At 24.6% G+C, this 25,704-nt stretch overlaps 1 protein-coding gene across 1 annotated transcript; it reads left to right on the top strand.

Moving 5' to 3' along the window:
- The first annotated feature begins 579 nt into the window (after positions 1 to 579).
- Positions 580 to 12,157, top strand: LOC129611796 (uncharacterized). Its single transcript, XM_055525112.1, has 7 exons — positions 580 to 748; positions 9,706 to 9,812; positions 9,880 to 10,050; positions 10,123 to 10,212; positions 10,277 to 10,951; positions 11,288 to 11,518; positions 11,639 to 12,157. The coding sequence occupies exons 2-7, from the start codon at positions 9,722 to 9,724 to the stop codon at positions 12,100 to 12,102; spliced, it is 1,722 nt and encodes a 573-aa protein (XP_055381087.1). The 5' UTR covers positions 580 to 748; positions 9,706 to 9,721; the 3' UTR covers positions 12,103 to 12,157.
- The last annotated feature ends 13,547 nt before the right edge of the window (positions 12,158 to 25,704 follow it).

The following is a 25,704-nucleotide window of genomic DNA, read 5'->3' as shown; positions in this document are numbered from 1 at the left end:
TGTTTACTGCTTACCATGTAGTAAAAAGAAAAACTAAAAAAAAAGCAATTCAAAGTTTTATTGTATGAATTGAATGAAGAGTGTTGAAATATAAAAAAACAATTAAAGAAAAACAACAACAACAAAATCAGTTGCTTTATGCGTTTTCAAATTTATTTTTGCACTAATATTTTCGGAAAATTGGGTACATCTTTACTATGTGATTACAAGGAGAGCACACTTTTTTGGAATTGTAACAAAAGAAAAATGTTTTTGTTATGGCTTCGTAAAGTTTTTTTCTTTTTTTTTCATTTTTGTCTTACCACATTTTCATACATAACATACATGTGTACATTTGTATAAACATACCTACATAGTTTTGAATTAACAATATTTCTGCAGTAATTATCCATCTTCTGTCTTCTTATTTGTTTACTTGAATGTTTTTTTTTAAAGAAGCAAACAAAAAAACAGAGAAATAATGTTAAAAAATTTAATTTATGTTATAGTTGTTACTTTTTTTCTTCTTTTTTAATATTTTGGTATAAAAACAGAAAATTGCAAAATTAACATACCAGTTTACGGTGTAATCTCCTTCGGGATACTTTAATTTTCCGTCATAATCAGCAAAAAAAAAAAAACGAAAAAAAAGACAGTTTTTTTTTAACTCGGAATAAGAAATTTTAATTAACGGTAAAGAACGGAATTAAAGAACATTTATAGACCGGTATAAATCCTGCTATATAATACAAATTATCTTCACCAATTGGTTAGTAAATTTTGGAATAAGAAAAATATTAAAGTGTAATGAAAATGTATAAGTATTCTATAGTGTAAGACCAACAGGATAATTCATAAAATTCAAAAGTGAAGTGATGAAGAAACTCTAAATATACAACTGCAATACACACATATACATATAAATAAAATAAATCATTATATTATCTTATAGAAAGAAGAAAATGATAATATTTATTGTAACAAAAGTAAATAATATTTGAACAATGATCTAATATTCCGATTATTGAACATCGTTCTATACAGGATTTTTTAGGGGATTCGCTTGAGATTATTGGATTTGAGTACTATTCAAAAGAACTAAAGTTTTCAGCATAGAATTTTAAAAAAATCTAAAATTGATTTTATTCTGAAAATTACAAAATTTTTGAATAATACACCATCACCCCAAATGATGAATTTTTAAATAATATTAATTATTTTACAAAATTTCAAATAATTTAGCGTGTTAACTAAATTTTAGTTCTTATACATTACTTATTGCATAATTAATCATGCTATATAATTATAATTATATAATATAATTATTATATTATAATATGAAGTTATTTAATATAAAATTATATTATATAACTTCATATATAATATAAAGTTCCAAATAGCTAATTGATTAAAGACTCCCAAAAACATATTTTTCATATAAAACTCTTAAATCAAAAACGCAATCTTGTAATATGAAAAGGAAAAAATTAAAATAATTATAAAATTTTCGTAATAGTTACAAAACCACAAAGGTGGTACAAATTATTGCCTATTCATTAACAAGGAAAATATGAAAAAATTCTAATTTAAACAGTAAATATTAAATCTTATGGTATTATTAGTAAACCCTAAATTTATGAGACCCCACATAGTAATTTTTTTATTATAAATAATCATACGATTATCTTCACCAATTATTTAAGTTTCATTTGCTTAACATTTTCAAAACGAAAATTTTAGTAAAATCATAAACCTTTTAGCCTTAGCCCTTAAATATACAATTTTAAATCAAAGTATTGCAATTACATTATAAATTGAAGTTCTGAATTTTTATGCAACTGACTCTTCTATTGATTTATGATCGAGAAATTTGCAGATTTTCATATGAAGCAAATAATATTATGATATTTTACAGCTCATCTCCGATCTTATGCTGAAGAACTATTCTTTAAATTTTAAATTATTATAAAAAATCAATATATTTAAAATAAAAATTTAAATTTTGATTCATAAAACAAATTTTTTAATTTAAAAAAAATTTTAATCAAATCTCAATTTAATTTTACATTCTCGTATCACGGCTTAGACCATAATACCGAGCTTATGAAATTAAGGCAAAATTGACCAAATTGTTATTTTTAAATTAAATTCTTCCCATAATTAACCAAACAAAATAATCCAATAATTATTTTAAAATTTACTTCAATTATATCCGAACATTGTAAGAATTAAATGAAAATTTTTGAAAACACTTAATTGGCTCGTATTGGTTCATCTATATTCTCATGTTGATGTGCTACTTAAAGCGCAACAAAAATAATTACTTAATAAATTCATTTTTTTTTCAAATTACATAAATAAAATAATTAGAAATATTAAGCAAGCAAACAAATTATAAAATTCATTTTTAATAAAAGCCTAACCTAATTGCTTTCAAAATAAAATAAAATTATTCTTTCAACATTAATTATTTAAGGTCACTTGTAAATTTTATAATTCATATTTTATTTATTCAAAGTATAACTAAAAAAAATCAAACATTTTAATGAACTAAATATTATAGTATTTAACATATTTTCAAGGACAAAATACTGTGATTGCATCATTATTAAATAAGAAGAGGATTCACTTTTCCAAAATGCGATTATTACCATAATTAATGGCATTACAAATTTATTTAAAAAATGAGCCGCAAAGCAAGGCAAAAACAAATTTTAAAATATTATTTAACAAATTTAATTACATATTTAATTTTTTCATTTTTTCTGGTTCATAGTTAAATGATATTGTACTTACAGGCACCTCTAAACATAATTATTATGTTAATTTTTTCTTAAAACATCATAAAGATACAAATCCAAACATTTGTATTACTTTTATATAACAAAAAAACAAAAATAAAATAAAAGAAAAAAATTTAAAGGGAAATTTACTTATAATTAAAAATTATGGTAACACCATATTATTCATAACTGTATATGTACATGGAAAACTCAACACCAATGTGCATAAGCATAAAGTTATTTAATTTTTCTACTTAATTCATGTGCGTTAATGGAAATTGAAATAATAAAAGTAAAAATTAACAATTTTTTCTCAAAATAGTACAATAACAATAATTGTTGTGTAAAATAGACCAAAAAATATAATTTAAGATGCTATAAAAGTAGTATTACATTTAAATTACCATTTTTATGCATTAGCATTTTTTCTCACAATCGCATGGTAGTTTATTGAAGTAGATTAAAGTGACCACTCGCACTCCGTTAGCACACTGTCCCATTATTATCAAACATTTCTTAAACTCTCACTTGTTTTCTTATTCAGCCTCTTATAAGCCTTTAAGTCTTTCTTTGACAGCTATATTACAGAATTTATGGTTTCTATGATTTAAGCTCTAAGAGGGTAAAAACTTAATTTTTATTCGTCAGTCAATTTTTATTTATAATCTCTTTCTTTATATCACGTACGTTTTATATTTTTTATTTTATTGTAACAAACCGTGCGTTTACTAGAAAGTCAATTAAAAAAAATTGGAATAAAATATTCTTTTTAAGCTTGTCATACTTTTGTATTCCTCTTTTGTCCTTTTTTTATAATCACATTTTAAAATAGTTAGGTTTTTCCTTGTCCAAAATCTGGTCACTTTAAGTACATATTTGTCGTAGAATTTCCAAAAAACATGAAATTAAATAAGCACAAGTGAAATTTATGAGCATATTTTTTGACAGTAAAAGTCAAAAAATTGCTACCTTTTGCTTTTTTTTTTGCTTAATTAACACGTTGGATATATGTTTCAGCAAGAAGCACAATAATATACATGGGGATCGAAAATAGCTAAATATTTTTGAAGAATGGTTGCCGAATCTCAAATGTTTTTGAGATTCGGCAACTTAAGAAAATATCGTTAGCACATCTAATTTTTTTTTCTTATAACTTCCGTGTCAATGGAAGAGCTTCAAATAAATAGTTTTTGAAAAGGCTAAAAAGTTTTTGAAAGTGCACTTACTTAAGCTTTAAATTTACTATCATCAAGCGTTATAAAACCTTTTATGGTAATGGATGTATCGATTTTTATTAATTTTAAATGTTATAATTCTCATTTTAAATTAAAATGCTACATTCTTTTTTTTTACCAAAACAGTTAGCCAACAAAGTAATTGACCCATTTTAATAACCGGTATTCTAATAAAAAATTCAGTAAGAAAATTTCTATTGAAATAAATGAATTTTAGCGGAAAATTCCCAAATCAATAGTGAGTGAAGCCAAAAAACAAAAAGCACAAGTTTTCCTTAAATATGCAAATAGAAGAGGAAAGTTGCAAAATTTGATTATTTAAGTGGTAATAATGTAAGAAATTGACTAAACTGTTCAAGTACCATTTCCTCATGGTTATTCTTCAGATGTACTTGATTACTTTTAAGCAATAATTATTGTTTACATATCACGTGGGAATCTTGTTATACGAATAAGGGGAAATAATTTTCATTCTTGCTACAATTATGTTCCAAATATTATTCAACAATTCACTTGATTTTTTTTATCCGTGATTTTATTTCCTCTTTTTTATATGTAATTATAAAACTTACACAAAAATGGTGTTGTTCTTCATTAAAATTAAACTGAAATTATTGAAATTCGTTTATTTTAAATGGATATATTAATGCTCTATTACTTTTTTTATTTTTTAACTTTATTCAATCAAATTTATTTAAAAATAAACTTCCATTTTTATTATTTTTAATATTCATGATATACATACATACATAAATGAAAACAACACAAAATCGTAAAAAGATTTTTGGATATAAAAACTAAATTTGTGAAACTTTCCGTTAATTTGGTATACGGGTATGTGCTTTCATTAACATTTCGAATGTGAGCTTTGTTAGCGAATTTTCAAAAGTGAACACTTATCGTTTCTTCATCTAATAAAAAATAGTGATGCCAATTGTATTCTGTTGCATTGTCAGAATTAATGTCAGATATAAAAAGAATTTATTTAATGATTCTTCTCGAATACATGCAATTAATTAACTAAATTTAACTGAATAAAAGAATTGTACTAAATAAAATACAATTATATTGCCATCATAAATATAAATAAAGAATAGTAGAATGAGTGAGTTACTTAAAATTGATGAATAAAAATAAAAAAGCAGAGCTACCTATATTTATCTGCAATGCCTTTTTTTTTGTTTTAAAAAACTCAAATTCTTATTCAATTCAAAAATCTCGGCGTATGGTACACATAATATTATAAAAATAATTTCCCATTATAAAAATTACAAACGATTTGATTGAAAAGGTTTTTATACTGAAAATGGAATAAATTTTAAAGTTTTACCAAAAAATCCAATATTCATGGCTTATTTTATCCTCCATATCATTTTCTTCACTAAGATCGACCGCATTGAATACAATTAGGAAGGTTATTTAAAATTCAAACTTATACTATATAAATGCTACATAGATGCTATAGAATTTGCAATGCTATTTGAATCTGCTGCTTATATACTGATTTATTTTGTCGTATTGAATTAGTGCTTTCCTCTTACTTTTTCTTAGTTTAAGTGTCTCTTTTGTTTTAAATTTATTTTATAACATTTTTAAACTTATCATAATACTCAAAGTGTATTATGGTAAATATTGGAAAAATATTGATATTAAATATCAGTTTTAATTATTAGATAACAAGATTTTCATATAAAGGAGCATTTCATTTAGCATCGTTGTAGTATAGTTAAGATTCCATTAAGTAATAACCTACTAATTCGCCCTACTAATTTCTAGGAGAAATATTATTGTTTGCTTAATAATTGTTGAAACTTAAAACATTTTTAATAAGATTCTGAAACACTTTTGGAAAAATTAAGAATAATAACCATTTTGAATTTTATCGCATTTTTGTGTACACTTGCCTCATGCCAGGTTCAAGAATTAAATCTAAAACAAATTTTAAATCTATGAATTAAAATTGAAACCTTTACTATAAAATACAATATTATTAAAAAAATGTAGACAAAATTGGTATTTTGTATATTACTGTATATAATTTTACATGTATATTAAGTACATGTATATTTCAAAAAAGATGTGAGATTGTAAAATTTTTTTTGCTCTCAAAATTATATTTTTTACGATGTTTGTACAAAATTTAATCAATACAGATGAATTCCAATTTTTTTTACTTCTTTTGTTGTTATTCTTAAATAGGAAAATTGTAATAAAAAAAAAACGGTCCCCACAGAGAATAACAAATTCATTTTAACATGAACTCGATTACAAGACAAAAAAATATTATTTTTAATAAAATCTACAGCTTCCAACCAAAATTTATGAGAATCGTTTTGAGCAACATTAATAAAGATTTCATGAAACATTTTTTTTTTATTAAAAAAAATTCAAACTGAAAGATATTGCCAATTCTAATGCTCAAGGTTGTTTAATAGAATTGTACATAAATCATCACTTAATACAAAATGCTTAAAAGTTTTGACGGCAGCTTCGAAAAATGTAACAATTTCGCTATAGTTTTTATTCTTTTGGAATTTAATTTTATTTAAATTTTTAAAAATTTTTGTAAATGAAAGAAATATGACAAAATAAATTGTACAATTAAAAATATTTTCCTATTTTAATTGTGTTTAGAGATTCACATAGTTAGCGATACATTTGTAGCCCGAATTGAAGTGAGATTGAATTTGTTTAAATATCAGTTTTACTGCAAATACCTCTCGCGATATACGAATAATCATTAAAAACAAATTCGATGAAATCAACACCAATTTTAATAACAAAATAATTGTCGTACTTTCTCCCACATTTAAAACTTTTTATGCCAGAAAATTATTATGTTATTCAATAAATAGGCAAAAAAATGTTTTGTCACGTAAAGCAATTATTTGTACGCCATCCTTTGTAAAATACAATTTTTCAAATAAAAAAATATTTTATAACATATTATATAAAATTTCAGTATATCTGCGTGAATTAGCAAAAAATAATAATCAAATAAGTAATTTAAAATTTTACATCTTCTTATTTATGAACATTTTTACTCACAATTGATACATACGTTTGGTCTCTTAAATTTTAAATTGTCACTTCATTGTTATGTGCTTATATAGTTTTATTACATTAACCTACAAAATAAGTACATAATTTCCATAATTATTCCATAATTTCTAATTATTATCTATTATATGAATTAGTAAAAATGCACATATGCTCTAACATCGAATGATCGAAAAATTTCTATTTCTCGATTAATAAGGGAAAGCATCATAATAATAGGATTGAAAATTATAATTCCTAAATTTTCGACTTATTTTAATAATTTCTATTGTTTCTAAAGCAAAGAAAGAAAGATTCAAATCAAATTCAATAAGTTACACTAATTAGAGAACAACTCTATTGGATATGGCAGTCGAACTACTAACTTTTAAATTAAAGAAATTAATTTAAACATATAAGTGTGCAGTAAAGAATGCTTAATCGAGAAAATTACTCAAACATGTATCCAATATTTTTTCATCCAAAAATATTATACAATATACGCAGAAATTATTAATAAAACATAATTCAAGTCGACGCCACACAATATAAGTTAATTAGCAACATAATTTTACACCGTACCCATATATAGCTTATATCATCATATCATTCCAATTTTCCTTCCCCTTTTCTCAAGTAAAATGAAAATTTAAGAAAAGAAGAAAAAAAGGAAGTTGTAAAAGATTAAGAAGTAATTTTTTACACCTTTATATACACTTTCAATATACAAATTTATTCATAATGAAGATAAGATGGTAATAAACCATGAAATTGAAAATATTTTAAGAGTAGAAAAGTATATGAAAAAGTAAAGTCAAAACAATAGGCTAATCTTATATAAAGTATGATGACAATGGCGACAAAATACTGACTGACACTTTATTAGACAAGCAATTAATAATTATTATTATTATTTCATACATAACTCTAGTGAACTTAAGCTACATAATCACCTTGCAAACACCTTCAAAACATCATTTATTTTTTCTTTTTTAAACTTTCAATTTTTCATCTATTGCGAAAAATTGTATTTAAATAGCGAAAAATTTATATTTGTACACTAATCTTATTCCGCCAAAATCTAACATTGTATACCGTATAATATTTGTAAATAAAAGAAAAGAAGATGCAACTATTGTATACCACAACGTAACCGCTATGCTGTAATAAAAAGTGAAAATTGTAAATGTACTTGAAAGCGAAAACAAAAATGTAAATAAAAGCATTTAAAATTTGTTCATTATGCACTTTTAAAGATCAATAAAAAAAAATAAAAAAAGAAAACAAAAACATGCGGCAACTCTATACTGCCTACCTGATGATGCGTAAAATTGTTTTAACAATGAAAATGAAAATGTTAAGATTTATGACCGAATAGTAACGTGGCTATTTCTAGGAAATGCAATATCATTTTTTATGCATATTCATTTTAGTGTTACTGGTAGTGGAAATGCATAGTTTTTCTCAATGCTATGTGCAGTATTAAAGGTTTCGCTTTTTATATTATATTGTAATCGAATTATTGGTAATTTAAATTTATTGTAATCAATCAAATATACAAATAAATTCGCATTACGTAGATATTACACAAAAAATCATTCGTTTAAATGTCAATATTATTTGAGCTTATTCCGTATTTTAAATTTCCTTGATTTTTATTCGCAAATTTTAGTTATTAAAACTAAACACTATTCATAATAATTTATGAAATGCAAAGCATTCGTGAATTTTATAAAATTTCTATTGCTACAATACAACGTGCCATTTTAATCGCATTAACGCGTCTTAATCTGTCGAAAATCCGTCTCCATCTGTTCGAAAATAATAGCAAATTGAAAGTATTGTCAAATGTGATCATGCAAAGTAGATCGGAAACCTGTGTAATAAAAGTAAAATTGGGTCTATCTATTGGAATGAACCGATAGGTGGAGGAACATTCAAAAATATATTTTTTTAATACATTTTTGAAGTATAAAACGTCATTTGATTACAAATTTAGTTAAAATATCTTACACCTACGCTCATTTATATTTTTTAATTTTAATTATTAAAAATCTGTATGCTTCATCAACATTATTTAATTGACTTCGATTTCCACATACGAGTAAGTAGTAAAATTTGGCAAATTTTATTTAATAAAACGTATTTTTTTTTTTTAAAAGAACGAGGAAATGTGATACAAAAAGCATTTTAAATTGTTAAACTGCAGGAAATCAAAACAAAAAACATATTTGTAGTATTGAAACTTGTTGAAATTTAGATTTGAAAACCTTGAAACTATTGAACACACTGAATATTTCGCACTTTTCTTCATAATACCGTATTTACTTCAAACATGTTCAAGCTATTCAAGTATTGGTTATATACCGTATAAAAATTAAACATATATACAAATAAAAAAGTTACATACATAAAAGTATACATAAATAATATGTACAAAGGTACATATTTTATGCATATATTGTGTATTTGCCTTATATAAGCCAGGTATGCGGTTACATAAATTGCCCCCTTGAACATTCTGTAAAAAAGAAAATTAGATAATTTAAGTTGCTCTAATAACGATAAATTGATTCGATGCACTTTAAAACGGAACGATCATAGTTATACAATAAACACACAATATAAAGTCACTTCCTATTTTTTATTCCAATTTTTTTCTTTTATAGTTTCATTTTTATTAAAATGAACTCAATGTGGAGGCTTTTACTTCTAAGTTTACTAGTAAACTTATGCAGTCATCGTATTGAGGGTGCCAAATCGAAAAAACGGGACGGTAAAAATTCTTATTAACTTAAAAAAAAATTTGTCATACTTTAGCAATATTTTCATGTGTGTTTTAGCACCTCTTCCATCGAACAGTTATTTGCCACCTGCTCAACAAGGACCTCCACCAAATTCATACTTACCACCTCCGTCTGGACCGGTGCAACCACCGTCAACCAGTTATGGTGTTCCGTCTGGACCTGCTCCTGTACCATCTGGAGGTGGTTATTCAACAAGAGTTTCAAAAGGTACGTTCTTACTATTTTCTCCTAACCTAAATATTTCTTCTAAGAAGATATAATTATGAAAATTTTGTTCAGGTCCATCAACGAGCTATGGCCCGCCACCGTCCCCACCACCATCTTCAAGTTATGGTCCTCCTCCACCCCAGAAACCATCACCAAGCTACGGTTTGTATTTAGTTTCATGTTTAACGAACAACAGTTTCCTAATCGATAAAAACATCTTTTTAAGGTCCTCCACCATCACCAAGTTATGGTCCGCCGCCAGCTCCAAAACCAAGTTACGGACCACCACCTGCACCAAAGCCCAGTTATGGTCCTCCACCATCGCCACCAAAAGCAAGTTACGGTCCACCACCTGCCCCGAAGCCCAGCTACGGACCACCTCCAGTACCAAAACCTAGCTATGGACCTCCCCCACCAGCACCAAAACCCAGTTATGGACCTCCACCAGCACCTAAACCAAGTTATGGTCCACCACCAAAAGCAAGCTACGGTCCACCACCTGCTCCAAAACCTAGCTACGGACCACCACCATCGGCGCCAAAACCTAGTTATGGACCCCCACCACCAGCACCAAAACCTAGTTACGGACCTCCGCCAGCACCTAAACCTAGTTATGGGCCCCCACCGGCACCAAAGCCTAGTTATGGACCCCCTCCAGCACCTAAACCTAGTTATGGACCACCACCGGCACCAAAACCTAGTTACGGACCTCCGCCGGCTCCTAAACCAAGCTACGGCCCGCCACCACAACCTCCGAAGCAAAGTTATGGCCCGCCTCCTAGAGCTCCAAAGCAAAGCTACGGACCACCACCAGCACCACCAAAGGGCAGTTATGGACCTCCGCCGCCAGCCCCAAAACCGAGTTACTTGCCACCTCCACCAGCGCCTAAACCAAGTTATGGTTAGTTAATTTAATCTTACAAAAATATTTTTAAGAATTACTCGTAAAAAAAACGTAACTTCTTTTATATACGCATATTGAAAAAATGCATGCTAACTTTGCATATCAAATGCCATTACAAATATTTCTCTAAATATATAAGTTTTGTTAACTCAAACCTACTGCCGAATTACTGCACACTACTTGCATGATTTTGATAACAAAATATTTTATAACATTACAACAATTTACCAAATACTAATAAACAATTTTACATGGCACACATTTTGCAAGCAATACACATTTTTTTGTTGCACTTCATTACACAAAGATAATATGAAAACACTTTAAATTCAGGACCACCACCTGCCCCAAAACCACCACAAACCTATGGTCCTCCTCCATCACAACCAGCACCTACACCCCCAGAAAGTTATGGACCTCCACCAGCTCCTCCACCGCAAAGCTATGGCCCACCACCACCTCCGCCATCTCCTCCAGCACAAAGTTATGGACCTCCACCATCTCCACCCGCACAAAGCTATGGACCACCACCTGCTCCACCAGCCCCACCTTCACCAAGCTATGGTAAATATGTAAATTCTCAATAAATAAAATTTTTATGCTGAAATATATCTACAAAAAAATTTCCAAGTCATTAACGAGTTATAAAAAAAAAATTCTGAGCAAACATACGATTTTTTACAGGTCCACCACCTGCAGCTCCTCCACCGCAAAGTTATGGGCCACCCCCTTCTCCGCCATCACAGAGTTATGGACCTCCACCATCCCCACCATCTCCACCACCACAAAGCTATGGTCCACCACCAGCACCACCTGCCCCACCTTCTTCAAGTTATGGCATACCCATTTCATCTGCTCCTTCTGGTCCATCTGTATTTAGTTATTCATCACCAACGTTCACTTTGTCAGCCCCATCTGGACCATCTTCGAGTTTTTCAACTGGGTCAGGTATATCTTTTGGATCTGATGGTTATAGCTTCTCATCTCCATCGGGACCTTCAGGACCATCCGGATTTTATGAAGCACCAACAAGTATTGGAACCAGTTTTGGTAACGATATTGGAAGCAGTTTTGGTTTCAGTGTACCTGAAACAATACCACAAAGTTATTCAGAAGATGGTGGCTATAAATATAAAAAAAGAAAATAAATTTAATTTACAAAATTAGAACATTATTACAATTATTGAATATTACAATAAGAGTGCCTTAATAATAATTATGTCTGTAATATTTTCAAATTATTTAGTAATTCTTTAGAAAATAATTAAAATTACTCATTAATATTGAATATGAAGAATAACAACTTAGAAGTGAAATTAAAGACCTTTGCTATTAAGGCTTACAAGTTAAGTTTAGCGCTTTTTCTAAGTAATGTTAAATAAATTATAAAGAAAGTACGTGTATATCGTAATATTAATATATTATGTATGTTTGTATATACATATGTCAATAGGTAGATATTTTAAGATTCTTTTTATACTGCCTAAAATAAAACAAAAGTATTTAATAAAATATTTTTTTATCTTTGATTTTCACGTCAACAAACAAATTTCTTGTGCCAACAAAATTACGAAGTGATGAAACCTTTAAAATAGAATACTCCTGTAAAAAAATAACAAATTTTATGGAAGTAAATTCTACTGGACTGGACAATAATTTGCGTACACATAAAAAACAATGCAATTTTGCAAATGTTCAAGAAAATACCTTTACGTAAGTTTTTTATTTTAAATGAATTTATAATACAATACGAATGAAAGTACTGTTCACTAAAAATAACGGTTTGTACTTGGCGGGTTTTCAAATAATAATGAACACACATTTTGTTTAGTCCTTGTTTGAAAAACATTTTTTGTATGAATGATGTATTCTTTACATAACTTAATTCCGTGAAAATAAATTTGTTAACTCCCTTCTTCGGGGAATATGTTATACAAGATCATTAAAACTATTTCCTCTTCCTTACCTTTTTTTGTTACAAATTCGTTCATAGATTATTATAGATACCTAGATTATCTTCATTTTTCATATTAACAATTTTATTCATGTAAAGTAGTTTTTATAAATTTATTTTGTAATTGTGCATGTGCACAACACAAATGAAAATTACGATATTATCGTTTTGTACTACATCATCTTATGCCATACATAGAGACATATTATAAAGATGATGGAACCATATGTAAGTACCGTTATTTTAATCTTGCTGTAACACTAATTTAAAAAATATTTTTAAAAAATTTATATTGCTATTTTATATCACGTTCGCTGTACTTTATATTGCTTTTATTATATATATAAATAAACTATTTCTAGCAAGATTCGGTTCAACTGAACCGATTTCGATGAAAATTTGTATTTAATCAACTTTTAAAGTACGTCAACAGTTCGACCTTCTGGACATACGATCTCCTTCTAGGGATCTGTGTAGTAAATACGACAAAACAGGTGCTAAAAACTGCACTTTTACTACGGACCAAGTTTACAATTTTGCCTATACATACTGAAAAATAAATCAAGCAATTTTCTTGAAATATAATATATTTTTATTAGCATCTGTAATTTTTCGGGAATAACAAAGTTCGCTGAAACTGAACTTTCACAAGGGACCGATTTTTTTTTCCTTTATTATTGTAATTCAGTTACATATATATACATATTGAATGTGTTTTGGTTTGAATAGTTTTGAATATTTAGTAGTTAAGTTTTGTGAAATTCTATTTTAACTGGAAATTGATATTTTAATAATATATTCAAAAATAATTTCAAAAAATCTATTTATTGTAATATAAAAAAAAAGAAAATATTGCATTTTTAAAAGCCAGAGTTGCACAAGCATCTGTTTGGCTTATTATTTTTCTATAAATAAAAAAAAATTTGGGTTTTCATTTTTCTTCTTCCCTTATTTAAGATTTTTAATAAATTTTTTAATAAATTTTTTATATTTTTGTTGTTTTGTGTTTTTTTTTCCTTGAATTTTTCTAAGTACGATTTTTTACAGTATCGTAAATTCTTATATGCTATTAAATACAAAAATCTGATCATTGGTGCAGTGGTTATGGCACCGGCCCTTTAACCGAAAGATCTCGGGTTTAAACCCCGTTCAGATCACTATAAAAATTATATTCAATATTATATAACTTAATATGCAATACTAATAAATATTATACAAGCAATTTTCAAATATTCATAATATTCGATACTAAAGACTAAGAAAAATAAACAGTAAATATTAATAAACTGAAATATTTCATATAAATAAAAAAAAACTACTTTATGCTAGTTACCTACCTAGCTAACTCTCTATGACTGTAGAAACTAGGGCATGATAGATATCATGCACTAGCTCTATACTCCTCCTAGGAGTGAAGAAGGAAAAAAAAAATTAAATACAAAAGGAAATATTAACAAAGTTAAAAATTATTGTACAGAATTAATAAACAAAGTTTCAAGATATTAGTTTCTGTATAAAATGTATTTTTTAATTTCTTTCTTAAAAATCACTATGTTTACTATATCCTTTAATTCCCTTGGCAATTGATTATAGATTCTTAAACAATTATTTTTTTGATGGTTTGCTTTAAAAAGGCTTAAGTAAAAGTTCGACTTGTTCCTAGTATTGTGGTGATAAATATCTATATTTCTGTTAAAGAAATTAATTTTAAATTTTTTATCATAATTATCTCATAAAAAATAATTAATACAAAAATGAAACCTTTACGAGTATTATAACCTTTTTCTTTAATAGGTTTGTTAACTGTCTAAAGAGCATTTTTATAATCCTGTGCAAAATTTTCACCAAACCTAAATTTAAATGTAATTTCGAAGTCAAACAGAAATACTTGCGCCTTCAATTTACCCATTCTTCGGCAAAAGCACGATTGGAAATTGCAGAAAATTGAAAAATTACTTAGCCGGAGTTCCACATAAAAAAATTTTGCTGCCTCAATTTTTTAGAAACAACTATATAGAACCTAAATTTCAGGACTCGTGCTGGTCTTGCTTTGTTTTACGTTGAACATTATGTTTGTTGGTATATGCAAGTAGCCATGTCTTATGTTCCACAAAACCTACATATTTGTATTAAAACGGTATAAAATTTTAAATTTTAAAAATTTAATAAATATAAATAAAAAAAAATTATTCAAAGTTTTAATAATATGTATTTAAAGTAAAATATAAATTTTTATGAATCTAAAATTACTAATTTCAATAAGCTATTAATATTGCGTTTACACATGAAGTAACGTAACTCTGTTGCTAATTGTTTTTAAATAACATTATTACTTTATAACTAATTTCAAAAACTAATAAGAATTACGATTGTATTTAAATTTAAGCTGAACTAAAATAGAAACAGTAATATGGCAGTATTAGTAACTTAAGAAGTTAGCAGAGTACAAAGCTATGACGTAACCACAAATATAAACTTTTATGGGAATCCAATCTAGATCAAGTGCGTTAGTTAAAATCAGCAGAAAACAAAAATTAATTTGTTCATAAACAAAAAAAAAACTTTTGTTTTTGTTTTACACTTGATAATAAAATTGAAATCAACCGTTTTGTTAACTGTACCAGAAAAAAAGTAAAAAAGCAAAATGCAATGGAAATAAAGCCGACCTAAAAAATTTTCAAATAACATTTTGGTTTTTACATTTTAATTCATCTTTGTTAAACAAATTATGCAAAAGATTATTATGGCGGTCAAAACAAATTTCCATGTTTCTGTTGTATTTTTTGGCCAAGTTTAATCTTACAAGATTATTCTAAATAGTATCGTTGTTTATATACTTTTTACTTAATACTATTTAATTGTAAATCTTTAAGTCCTTCACAATTAAGTGCCCTTCAAAATGATTCAATCGAGAAGAAGTAAATAGTTGTGTACTTGTAGTTTAGTTGTTTTTTATCTAATTTACAAATAATGGAGCTTTTTTATGGAAATATTAAGATTACCTAAATTTTTAAACCTGTTGACCTTGTATATTTATACTATTTTGTTTGTGCTGACTTCAATTAAATGTAATAATTAGAGATTCGATTCAATAGTTGTAATGAATAAGAAAACTTTTATGTTTCACATGGTTTTACGTAAAATTGCATTACATTTATCGTTCATATTATGCGCATTATTTGAGGGGGCCTAATTTTGCGGCTAATGAAAAATTTTCCCAAAAGGAGACCATGTAAACCACACTGTCGAAAAATTAGCAGTTTTCCAAGCTTTTGCGAGTGATTTCGAATAACAGCTTTATACTTTGTGACGTCATATCAATAAACAGAATACCGTTGCTCTACGAATTTTGGCAAAAAATATATCATGTTTGTATATAGCGTAACGCCAGTGTAAATTAAAAATAATTTCAAATTTGTATGAAAATATAAAGTGTTGGAAATTATGACCAGCTTTGCTTATTTTTCGTATTATTTGAATCTTTAACGCTGAAATTTTGTAAGTTCTCTGAGAAATACATTTAAAGAAAAATTAATCGCGAATTTCGAAACGGTAGAGTACTTAATTTACAGAGAAAAATTTTTGATTTTTAAATTTAGAAAAACATCCAATGCAATTTCAATAACTTTTGTCTTTTAATTATGAAATATAAAAAAAATTAATTATAAAAATCTATAGATAACTTTTAAAAAAAGAAATAAAATTTTCAAAAATTTAAAAAAAAAAAATAAGAAATATGTGCTTATATCAATTGGAATATTTCGATTGTTACCACCTATTCGATTGTTATTGTTATTGTAAATTTAGTTACTTCGAATTACTTTGGAAAACAATTTCAGCCTGGCAGGGACAGTGCTCGCATTTTTGATGCCAAATTTCTCATAATGAATTTCAGTTTTGCATTGAGTTTTTTAAAGATTATGCCAAGTGCATTTTTGGCATACTATAAGCTTTTCAAAAAAACGTCCTAGATGTATAGACAGAAAAAGTTAGATGCACAAAATGTTTAAAAGGTAGTAACAATTAACTAAGGAATTGTTATGTAATTATGATTAATATCAAAATCTTAGGTATAAAAACATTCATTTTCAAAATTTGATAACTTTCAAAATAATGCGATTAAAATAAATTATACGATTTTTTGTGGATTTTATAATTTACTGTATGTTTGATAATATGGTATTTTATTCAATAATTGCCACTATTTTGACTTTTGTAGATTTATTATTTCTTATTTTGAATATTAAAACTGAAACAGTAATTAAACGTGTGTATATGTATAAAAGTTTTGTTTTGTTTACATGTTTGTTTTTTTAATTAAACTACATTTTTAACCTTTTGAGTATACACTTATTTTTTAGGAACGTTGAGTGCACACATTTACCACATTTGTCTCTTATATTCTCAAATTTTTTGCATTCGCTCTTGAGACTTGAAAGTAAACTAATTAGATAATTTACAAACGATCTCATTTTTAAAATATTCAAAAAATTAAAATGTATTTTTTTCTATTTAAAAGTTTTTTAAATTTTGTCATAAAACGATTTTGCTTTTGGTCTAGCAAAACCAATATCGTTTTATGAATTTTGATATGCTAATCTATAGGATAATTTGTCCAACTAAATATCCCAACAATGCTGTTGGACAGATATAGATATAAAATATGGCATTCGAAAGATAAATCCTAAACAAGATTAAATCAAATAAAAATTTTTAGATTTATTTTAACAAGGAAACCAAGTTCATTTATTTTTATTTCAATCTTTTGTTTTTAATGTATGAATTTATATACATGTATACAATTAATATAATATGTATATTATGAAAATATGTACACATATTTTTGTATTTTTACATTTTATTGTTCTTATTTTGTTATTTGGTTTTTTTATTTTACAATGTAAACTTTATCAGTTTTTTGTTTAATTAACATGAACAAAATATCCTGAATAATTTTTATAGTATTTTTTGACTATTTTTTTTTTTGGTTTTTTTTTTTTTTGTTTTCAATTAATTTGTAAGAATTGTGTTATAATTATAATTCACAATAATTAATTTATATTTAATTTTTTTTACGTTCACAATATTAATCGAATAACAAATTAATTTTTCCGTGTTGTTTTTTTTTGACTTCAATAAACAAATTGAAATTTTCATACATAATTAAAATTTAAACTTTTGTTTTAATAAATATATTTAATTTTGTTTTATAGGTGGCTTTTCATAAATAGTAATTGTAACAGTTTCTTGGTATGATTGAAATTAAAATATTTTTTTTTGTTTTTTCATTATTAAAATAACATGCTTTAAATAACATTCTTGTAAATAGGTTTTTTTTTATTTTGATAATTTATTTTGTATTATTTTCTGATATGTTTCGATATTTTTTCTTAAAACTATAATTTTTAACACATTTTGTTTTTTACAAATAAAATTTTTAAATTATTTGCAAAATATTAAAAATTTTCTATGGTATTTTTTTATTATTTATTGTAAACCCAAATTATCAATACATATACCAGCCATACATTCTTTAAAAAAAAATAGAAGTAAACAAATGCGTGAAACCTTTATTAACATAATTTTAAGTAACTAGCGTAAACCTTCGATCATTAAAATATAATATGGATGGGACATTAGCAAAATTATGTATACAATAATGGGGGTATGCAAAGAAATTTCACGTTTTTGTAGTGAAGTTTCTAATTTCAAATTAAATTGAAATATTTTTGCTTTTTTTATTGTGAATTTACTTTGAAAATTACTTTAGAATTTTTAAAAGAAATTTATTAAAAAAATGTAAATATACAAAAAATTTAATTAATAAAACACAAAAATGATACATGTAACGTAAATGCCATGCCATCTGGAATACTCAATATACCTTTTGTGATCCAGATCAGTAAGAAAATTTGCGCTGCAGATTTAAAAAAAAAACAAAAACAACCCTAAAAAGTGATTCATCTCATTCTTATAAATAGAGAGCTTTGCAGTCATACAAAAACAATTATATAACCATACAAAAATGTATTTACCTTCCATCCATATAGTATCTTAATGATTCAAAAGCGCAATATAGAATTTTCTATATCGGAGTGTGATAAGAACTTGATTTTTTAATTGCGTAAATGCACATTGAGTAAAATTTCAAAACATATAATTAATATTATTCTCGGTAAATATTTTTAGAATTAAATTATAAACTAAAAAAAAATAAATATTTCAAAGGCAAAAATTTTAAAATTAGTGCCATTTAAGGACAAAATAGAAATTCGCTAATATATAAGAAATAATTATTATACAATTTGTTTAAGTATTTTGATACGAGAGTGTCAAAGCATATAATCGTTTATTTAGAAAGTGACCTAAGTTCATTTGCAATTTTTATCCCAAGCAATGATATGAGCATCAATAATTGAAATTGAAAATCATATGATTGAAAAAGAGAATTCATATGCAACCAAAAACTTATAGTTAGCCAGCTTTTTGAATGACTTCAAAAGCAATCTTTACAATTTTACATTTTTGGTTAAAATGAGCTTATGTTACTTTTTAAATCTTTTTAAACCATTCAGAAGTTTTTTAAAACAAATAGTTTTGTATTATTGTATATAAATAGAACTTTAACAATAAACACTATTCAACAGTACATATTAATTATATTATTTTATATTTTGAAATATAGGTGAATTTAGAAATTTAAAAAGTGCACAATATACATAAAAAAAACAAAAATATTGGTAAATTTTAAATATGATTTATATTTTACATTTATATTTTAATATAGTTAGAACTTATTCAAATTTTTTTAGGAATTAATATAACAATTGATTGCTTTAATATTTGATTCAAATATAGGATTAATTATTCGATATACATACACAAACATATGTATACTTATAACGTAAAGACCAGGAATTAATAATAATTAATTTACTTTTACAATAACAATAATTGAATTACTACAAAATTTCAAATTATGTCAATAAATGAAAGCAACTGCTAGATATAATTATATTTTTTTAATATTAAGAATTTTAGGGCACATAGATACACAAGATATATAAGCATTTAATATCACATACAAGCACATTATAATTATTTAAAAATTTTCAATTTATATAAGGATTTTTTTTTATTGGTATGAAATTGTTTTGATTTATTTGGAATTTGTAAAGGGTTACGAGTACTATTGTATTGCAATATGAGAAAAAATACGAGTATTCATCTAAAATCTACATGTATTTAAAATTCAATAAAAATTATAATTTTGATTTTCAAATGAAAAGGGAATAAGGAAAATCATTTGTTTACTATGAATACAATTTTAGGCCATTTTCTTAAAATTCAAGACGATACCTTGCTTTTTTTTGTTGAATTGACGAAAAAAAATTATTTAGAAAATTAATATATAATAAATAAGCAATATTATCTATTCAAAAAAAAAATTGTAAACATTAAATTAAAGTTATTTGTAATGTTAATGATAATATTATAAATCAAAAATATTAATTGTTCTTTTTCAATTTTATAACATTTTCACTACTTTTTTTTTCCCAAATTTTTATACTACAATTAACAATCAAAAATACTGTTTAAGATTTCTCGGTACATTCCAACATTTAGAATTTAACATACATCAAATTTAAATATATTGTATATATACATATTTCTTCTTCTTTAATATATAAATAATTTTATTTTTTAATTTTCTTATTTTTTTATAACTTTTTCATTTTTTTTTTTTTTTTGTAAGAATTTTATTAAATTTTCTAATATAAATATTATTTTATTTTCGATTCGATTTCATATCCAATTCAATATTCAGCTTTATTTTTTATTTTTATATAATATAGTATGTGTAAATATGCAAATAATAATTATTCTATTTATAATATTATTATGTATGTTTGTATATATATTTTTGTAATTAAGGTATGTTTCTATTAAGCGTACTTTTATAATTTTCATATAATATGTATTTTAAATTATTGTTTTCCATAATAATAAATTCATGGTTCTGTTTTTGCTTTTAAATTAATTTTGCAGTGATAATATATTTTTATATTTTAAGTACAGTACTAGGTTTATAGCACATATTTCTGTTTATTTCTTGCCTCATATATAACAGTTATTTTTCTTTATGAGTTTTATAATATTCAAGTAACATTATGCTTTTTACAACACCGCATATTATAACATTTATAATAAAATTTTATTTAAGTATTCCTTTCTTAATTGTTATATAACTCTGAAAATAATTTCAATAATCAGAAATTGTAATAAGTAATAAAACGTAGTGTCAACCAGTTACATAAATTAAAATGAAAATCACAGCAATCAAATTTGTTTAAAAATAAATTTTACGCACTATTTTAAATAAATACATATAGGCATAACTTGTATATTGTTATTACTCATTTTAAATATAACATTTAAACAAGAAAGAATTAATTAAGAAATAATAGTCATTAATGGCATTATAAAAAGCATGAATTAATTAAAAAAAAAATATCAGTTATAATCGAGCGTGTACAAATACAAGTTACTTGCAAGGAAATAAGTGTAATTTTAATTGACAATTACTTTTTCAAAATTTCAAATTACAAATAATTTCGACTTTTATTTTAAGTGAATAACATAAGATGCCCTCTTACTAAAACCCCGATTTAATCTAAAATAAAATCTGATGTGCAGTTTCACATTAAATTCATTTTATAGCTTAATTTGAAACTTTTGATAGTAATCTTTTAAATATTTAGAATCTGTAATGCGAAATTCAAAAAAAAAAACGCAGCTGCAAAAGTTTTTAAAAATTTTGTTTGCGCCATATTGTTTTTAAAAATGTGAAAGAAAATTTGATAATAATCGGGTAGTTTTCTATTCTATTTTCAACTTATTTAATCTAATGTCAGGTTTTGAATACAAATCAGATTTTCTTCAAATCTAATTTAATCGAAGATTTATTTAAAGATTCATTTTATTTTATTATATTTAATTTAAGATTTAATGTGTAAAAGCATGTAAAAGGCATCTTAAAGTATATATTTTGAAATATCCTGGACAATTTCTTGCCAAATTAGTAAGTTGAAGCATTTCTGCTGAATTTGATTAGTCTGTTGCAATTTTCTTTTGAGTAACTTGCCTATGTAAACGCCAAGTAAAATGAACTGCAATTTAAGCGTTTTGCTGCACTTAATCATCCGTCCTCTTATAATTTGGAATATTTTTGGTATAAAAAATTTAATAATTAAAATATTTCTCGTTTATACTTTTCCTATAGTAATTTTCGTTTGTTTTTTTTATTTTTTAAATATTTTACAGTCTTAATAATTCTATAGGAAATCGAAAATGAAAAATAGAACAAAATATACACCCAATTTAAAAAATATATATAATTTTTTTACAGAATTTGTTTATATTTTTCATAGTTGTATATAGATAATTTATAATTATATGTAATTTTTACAACAAAGATATTTTTTATGTAATACTACGTGTTATACAACTACTATGTAATATATATAATCTAGAATCTATATTTTATTTGCTTTAATTTACAACAACACATTTGATTTACATAACAGTTTTGTTCAATGAATTTGTCTAAAATATTATTTATTTTATTTTTTTTTTTATTTTTTTTATTTATTTTTTAATAATTTACATTTATATATGATTAAATATTTTTTTTTATTTATTATATTTTTTTTTATACTTGATTTTTATAACAGTTATTGATATGTATAATTTTAGTGTTTTTTGTTGTTGACTTTATAATAATTTACTTAATTTTGTATAATACATTAAAAATATATAATTTTGCCATTTTAATTATTACTTCTAATAATATCCCTTTGTAGTTACTAAATATAATTCTTAATAGCTAATGATATGTTCGAGTTTCTTTAATACATTTTTTCATTTAATTTTGTCTTTTCTTGTTGATATGTTTTTGTTTCAATAATATAATTGATATTTAATATTATTCGCTATATATGTATGAATGTTTATTATATGATTTGATAAAATTAGATTACGGTATAAAAATTAAATTCAAAAATTTGAAAATTTATTTGCATTTTCACACTGTGAGACAAGAAAAATTTGTAATGCTTGACCAACAATTGAGCAAATTTAAAGTAAGTTTGAACAAATTTCTAATAAAAACTGGCATAGTTGTTCCGAATATTTGATGATGTTGAAGTGATTTGTCGAAACCAAAACATACATACATATTTGAAAATTGTTCAAACTTATTTTGATTTTCAGTTGTTGATCGAAAATTGCACATTCCTTTCACTCAGTAGTAAAATTTAGAAACAAAATAATTCAAATCTTCCTCAAGTTTTTTTTTTTCAAAAAGTATAAAAAATTTTGGTTTTTGCATAAGGTAATTTTGAATTTTTAATAATATTTGTATTAAAACTCAAAATTGAAAAAAGTTTAACATTGTACATAGAACACAGCTTTTAATAAAATTAATTAGAAGAATAATTACAAATTATGATTCTATGTCTTAAGGAAGATATTATATAATTTGCTATACTACATGATATAATTATTTTAATGGATCACTATATAGGTTTATGTATTAAAATTAAAATGTTAAATAAATATTCTTTTATAATCAACAAAATTTTAGTGCTCATATATTTAAAAGTAATGCAATTAATTTGTGGAAGGACACATTTTCATTATTATTGTTATATTTCTAATATTTATATATACTACGTTATGTATATATGTATATATTTAAATAATATAAAATAAATAACTTTGTAAAAATTATTTTTATTGAATTTATACAAATATACACATAATATTTTATGTGCATATCTGTAATTCGGCACACTCAAACGATAGTGCAAATAACTTTATACTCTACGTATAATGCATGGTAATTATTTTCTACGAAATAAAAAAAAAAACTGTTTGGTATTCAATTATCTGCTTAAGAGAAAAATACATATACTAATTGTTGTATATTCCAGATATATGTACTCGTATTTGTATTTAACATATTTAAAGTTAATTCAAACTGCAAAAACTCACAATTGCAAAAAAATTTAACTTCTAGACTATTAAATAGAAACGTGTGGAATGATATTGCAACCGCAAGCGGCAATTTCAAAATTAGTTTATTTTCTATTCTCGTAATTGCTGCTACTGCCAAATATTATCGCAAAACATTTGAATAACTTATAAATTTGTTATTATTTTTTTTTTTCATTCTAGCCTTATTGTGTTTTATAAAACGTTTAAAGTCAAATTTTTGCAAATGTCAAATTTTGCAGTGTGACTTTAGTTTGTTTAGGATATAAGATTGTTTATTTTTTTACTTAAATTTTTAATATTATTTCATCATTATTTTGATATAATGACAAATAATAAATGAAATAGTTTAATAATTTCGTTATTTACGTTCAATTAATTAGTATATGGTTGTGTATTAAATTACGTGATTTATAATCTTAACTTATATTAAAATTCATTATTCTTACAACACTAATTTCAGTTCTACATTCGTATTTTATAATATTTTGGTTTTTTTTCTTATTTCATTTTTAAATTTAATTTAATTTTTTTTAAATTTACATAGAATATTATTGTATTTCTTTATGATATGTGTGTTTAAGTTCGACAATATATTAATTAAACTTATTACTATAAAAAAAATTAAACATAATGTTTACTCAAATAAGTGTTTTATTAATTTTATTTTTCTGAAAGGACAGGTACAGGAATTGATTGAATATATTTGTTTATTCATATTTAAGGGTACTTTTGAAATATAATATTTAGAACTTCATTAACACATTTCAGAGAAGTTTAAAAATATTTCTGAAATTACTCGTATGGTATGTGGCATAATAATTTACTTAATTACTTTCATATAAAATATAAATTTATATTATTTATTTTTTAATTTCAACTGCCCTTTCGAAATTCATTAAAATTACTGAATTATTTATTGCAGATTTTAAGACCATCTGAATGAAATAAAAAAAAACGTGTAGTTTAATTTTTAAGAAACAAACTATACTTCTTTTAAAGCGTTAAAATTTCTTTGGTTTTCGTTTATGTTTTTGGGAAGAAACTAGTATTTTTAATATCAAATTGCGATGGGATATGAGTTTTGAATTGGTTTATTTGTTTTTAGAATATTGGCTAGTAATATTAGAAAATATATTGTACATATATTGTACTTATATATTATTTTTTTTATTATACAAATATGTGTTGGTGGAATACAATAAACTTTAAATATTGAATTTCTTAGTTTTCTTATGTATTTCTTTTACAGTAGTTTATAATTTAAAAATTAACTATTTCAATATGCCGTCCCAAATAAAATTAAATTTAATATATTGCGCAAGTATAAATAAAAAAAACTTTTTGAAAATTTGGTTAATTACAATTTATAACATATTATTTATTGTTTTTGTGGTTTTTGAGCAATAAACTAATTTTTACAAAACAAAACTGAAGACTAATCTAATACATGTATGATAAAAAATTTAAATATGATAAAAAATTTAATAACCTGTTCACTGCCCTGGTTATTATAAAGTAGGAAAATAATTACAGAAAAAATTTAGCGAAAAACGAAAAGTACCCACTTTTGTTCAATAGTTTTTGTCAGACTAAAAAGCAATTTCAATTCAATAGAAAACAAATAAGGAAAAAACATACAAATTATATTGAATCTGACTGAATTTAAAGTAGTTCGAAGAGTTTTTAATAGCGGTGGCCTTATACCAAACCAGGTAGTGATCTGTTCTATTGAATTACT

Source organism: Condylostylus longicornis, unplaced genomic scaffold (assembly GCF_029603195.1).
Source record: "Condylostylus longicornis isolate FDR11 unplaced genomic scaffold, ASM2960319v2 ptg000004l, whole genome shotgun sequence".
Lineage (NCBI taxonomy): Eukaryota > Metazoa > Arthropoda > Insecta > Diptera > Dolichopodidae > Condylostylus > Condylostylus longicornis.
This window is presented reverse-complemented; position numbering and strand designations above follow the sequence as displayed.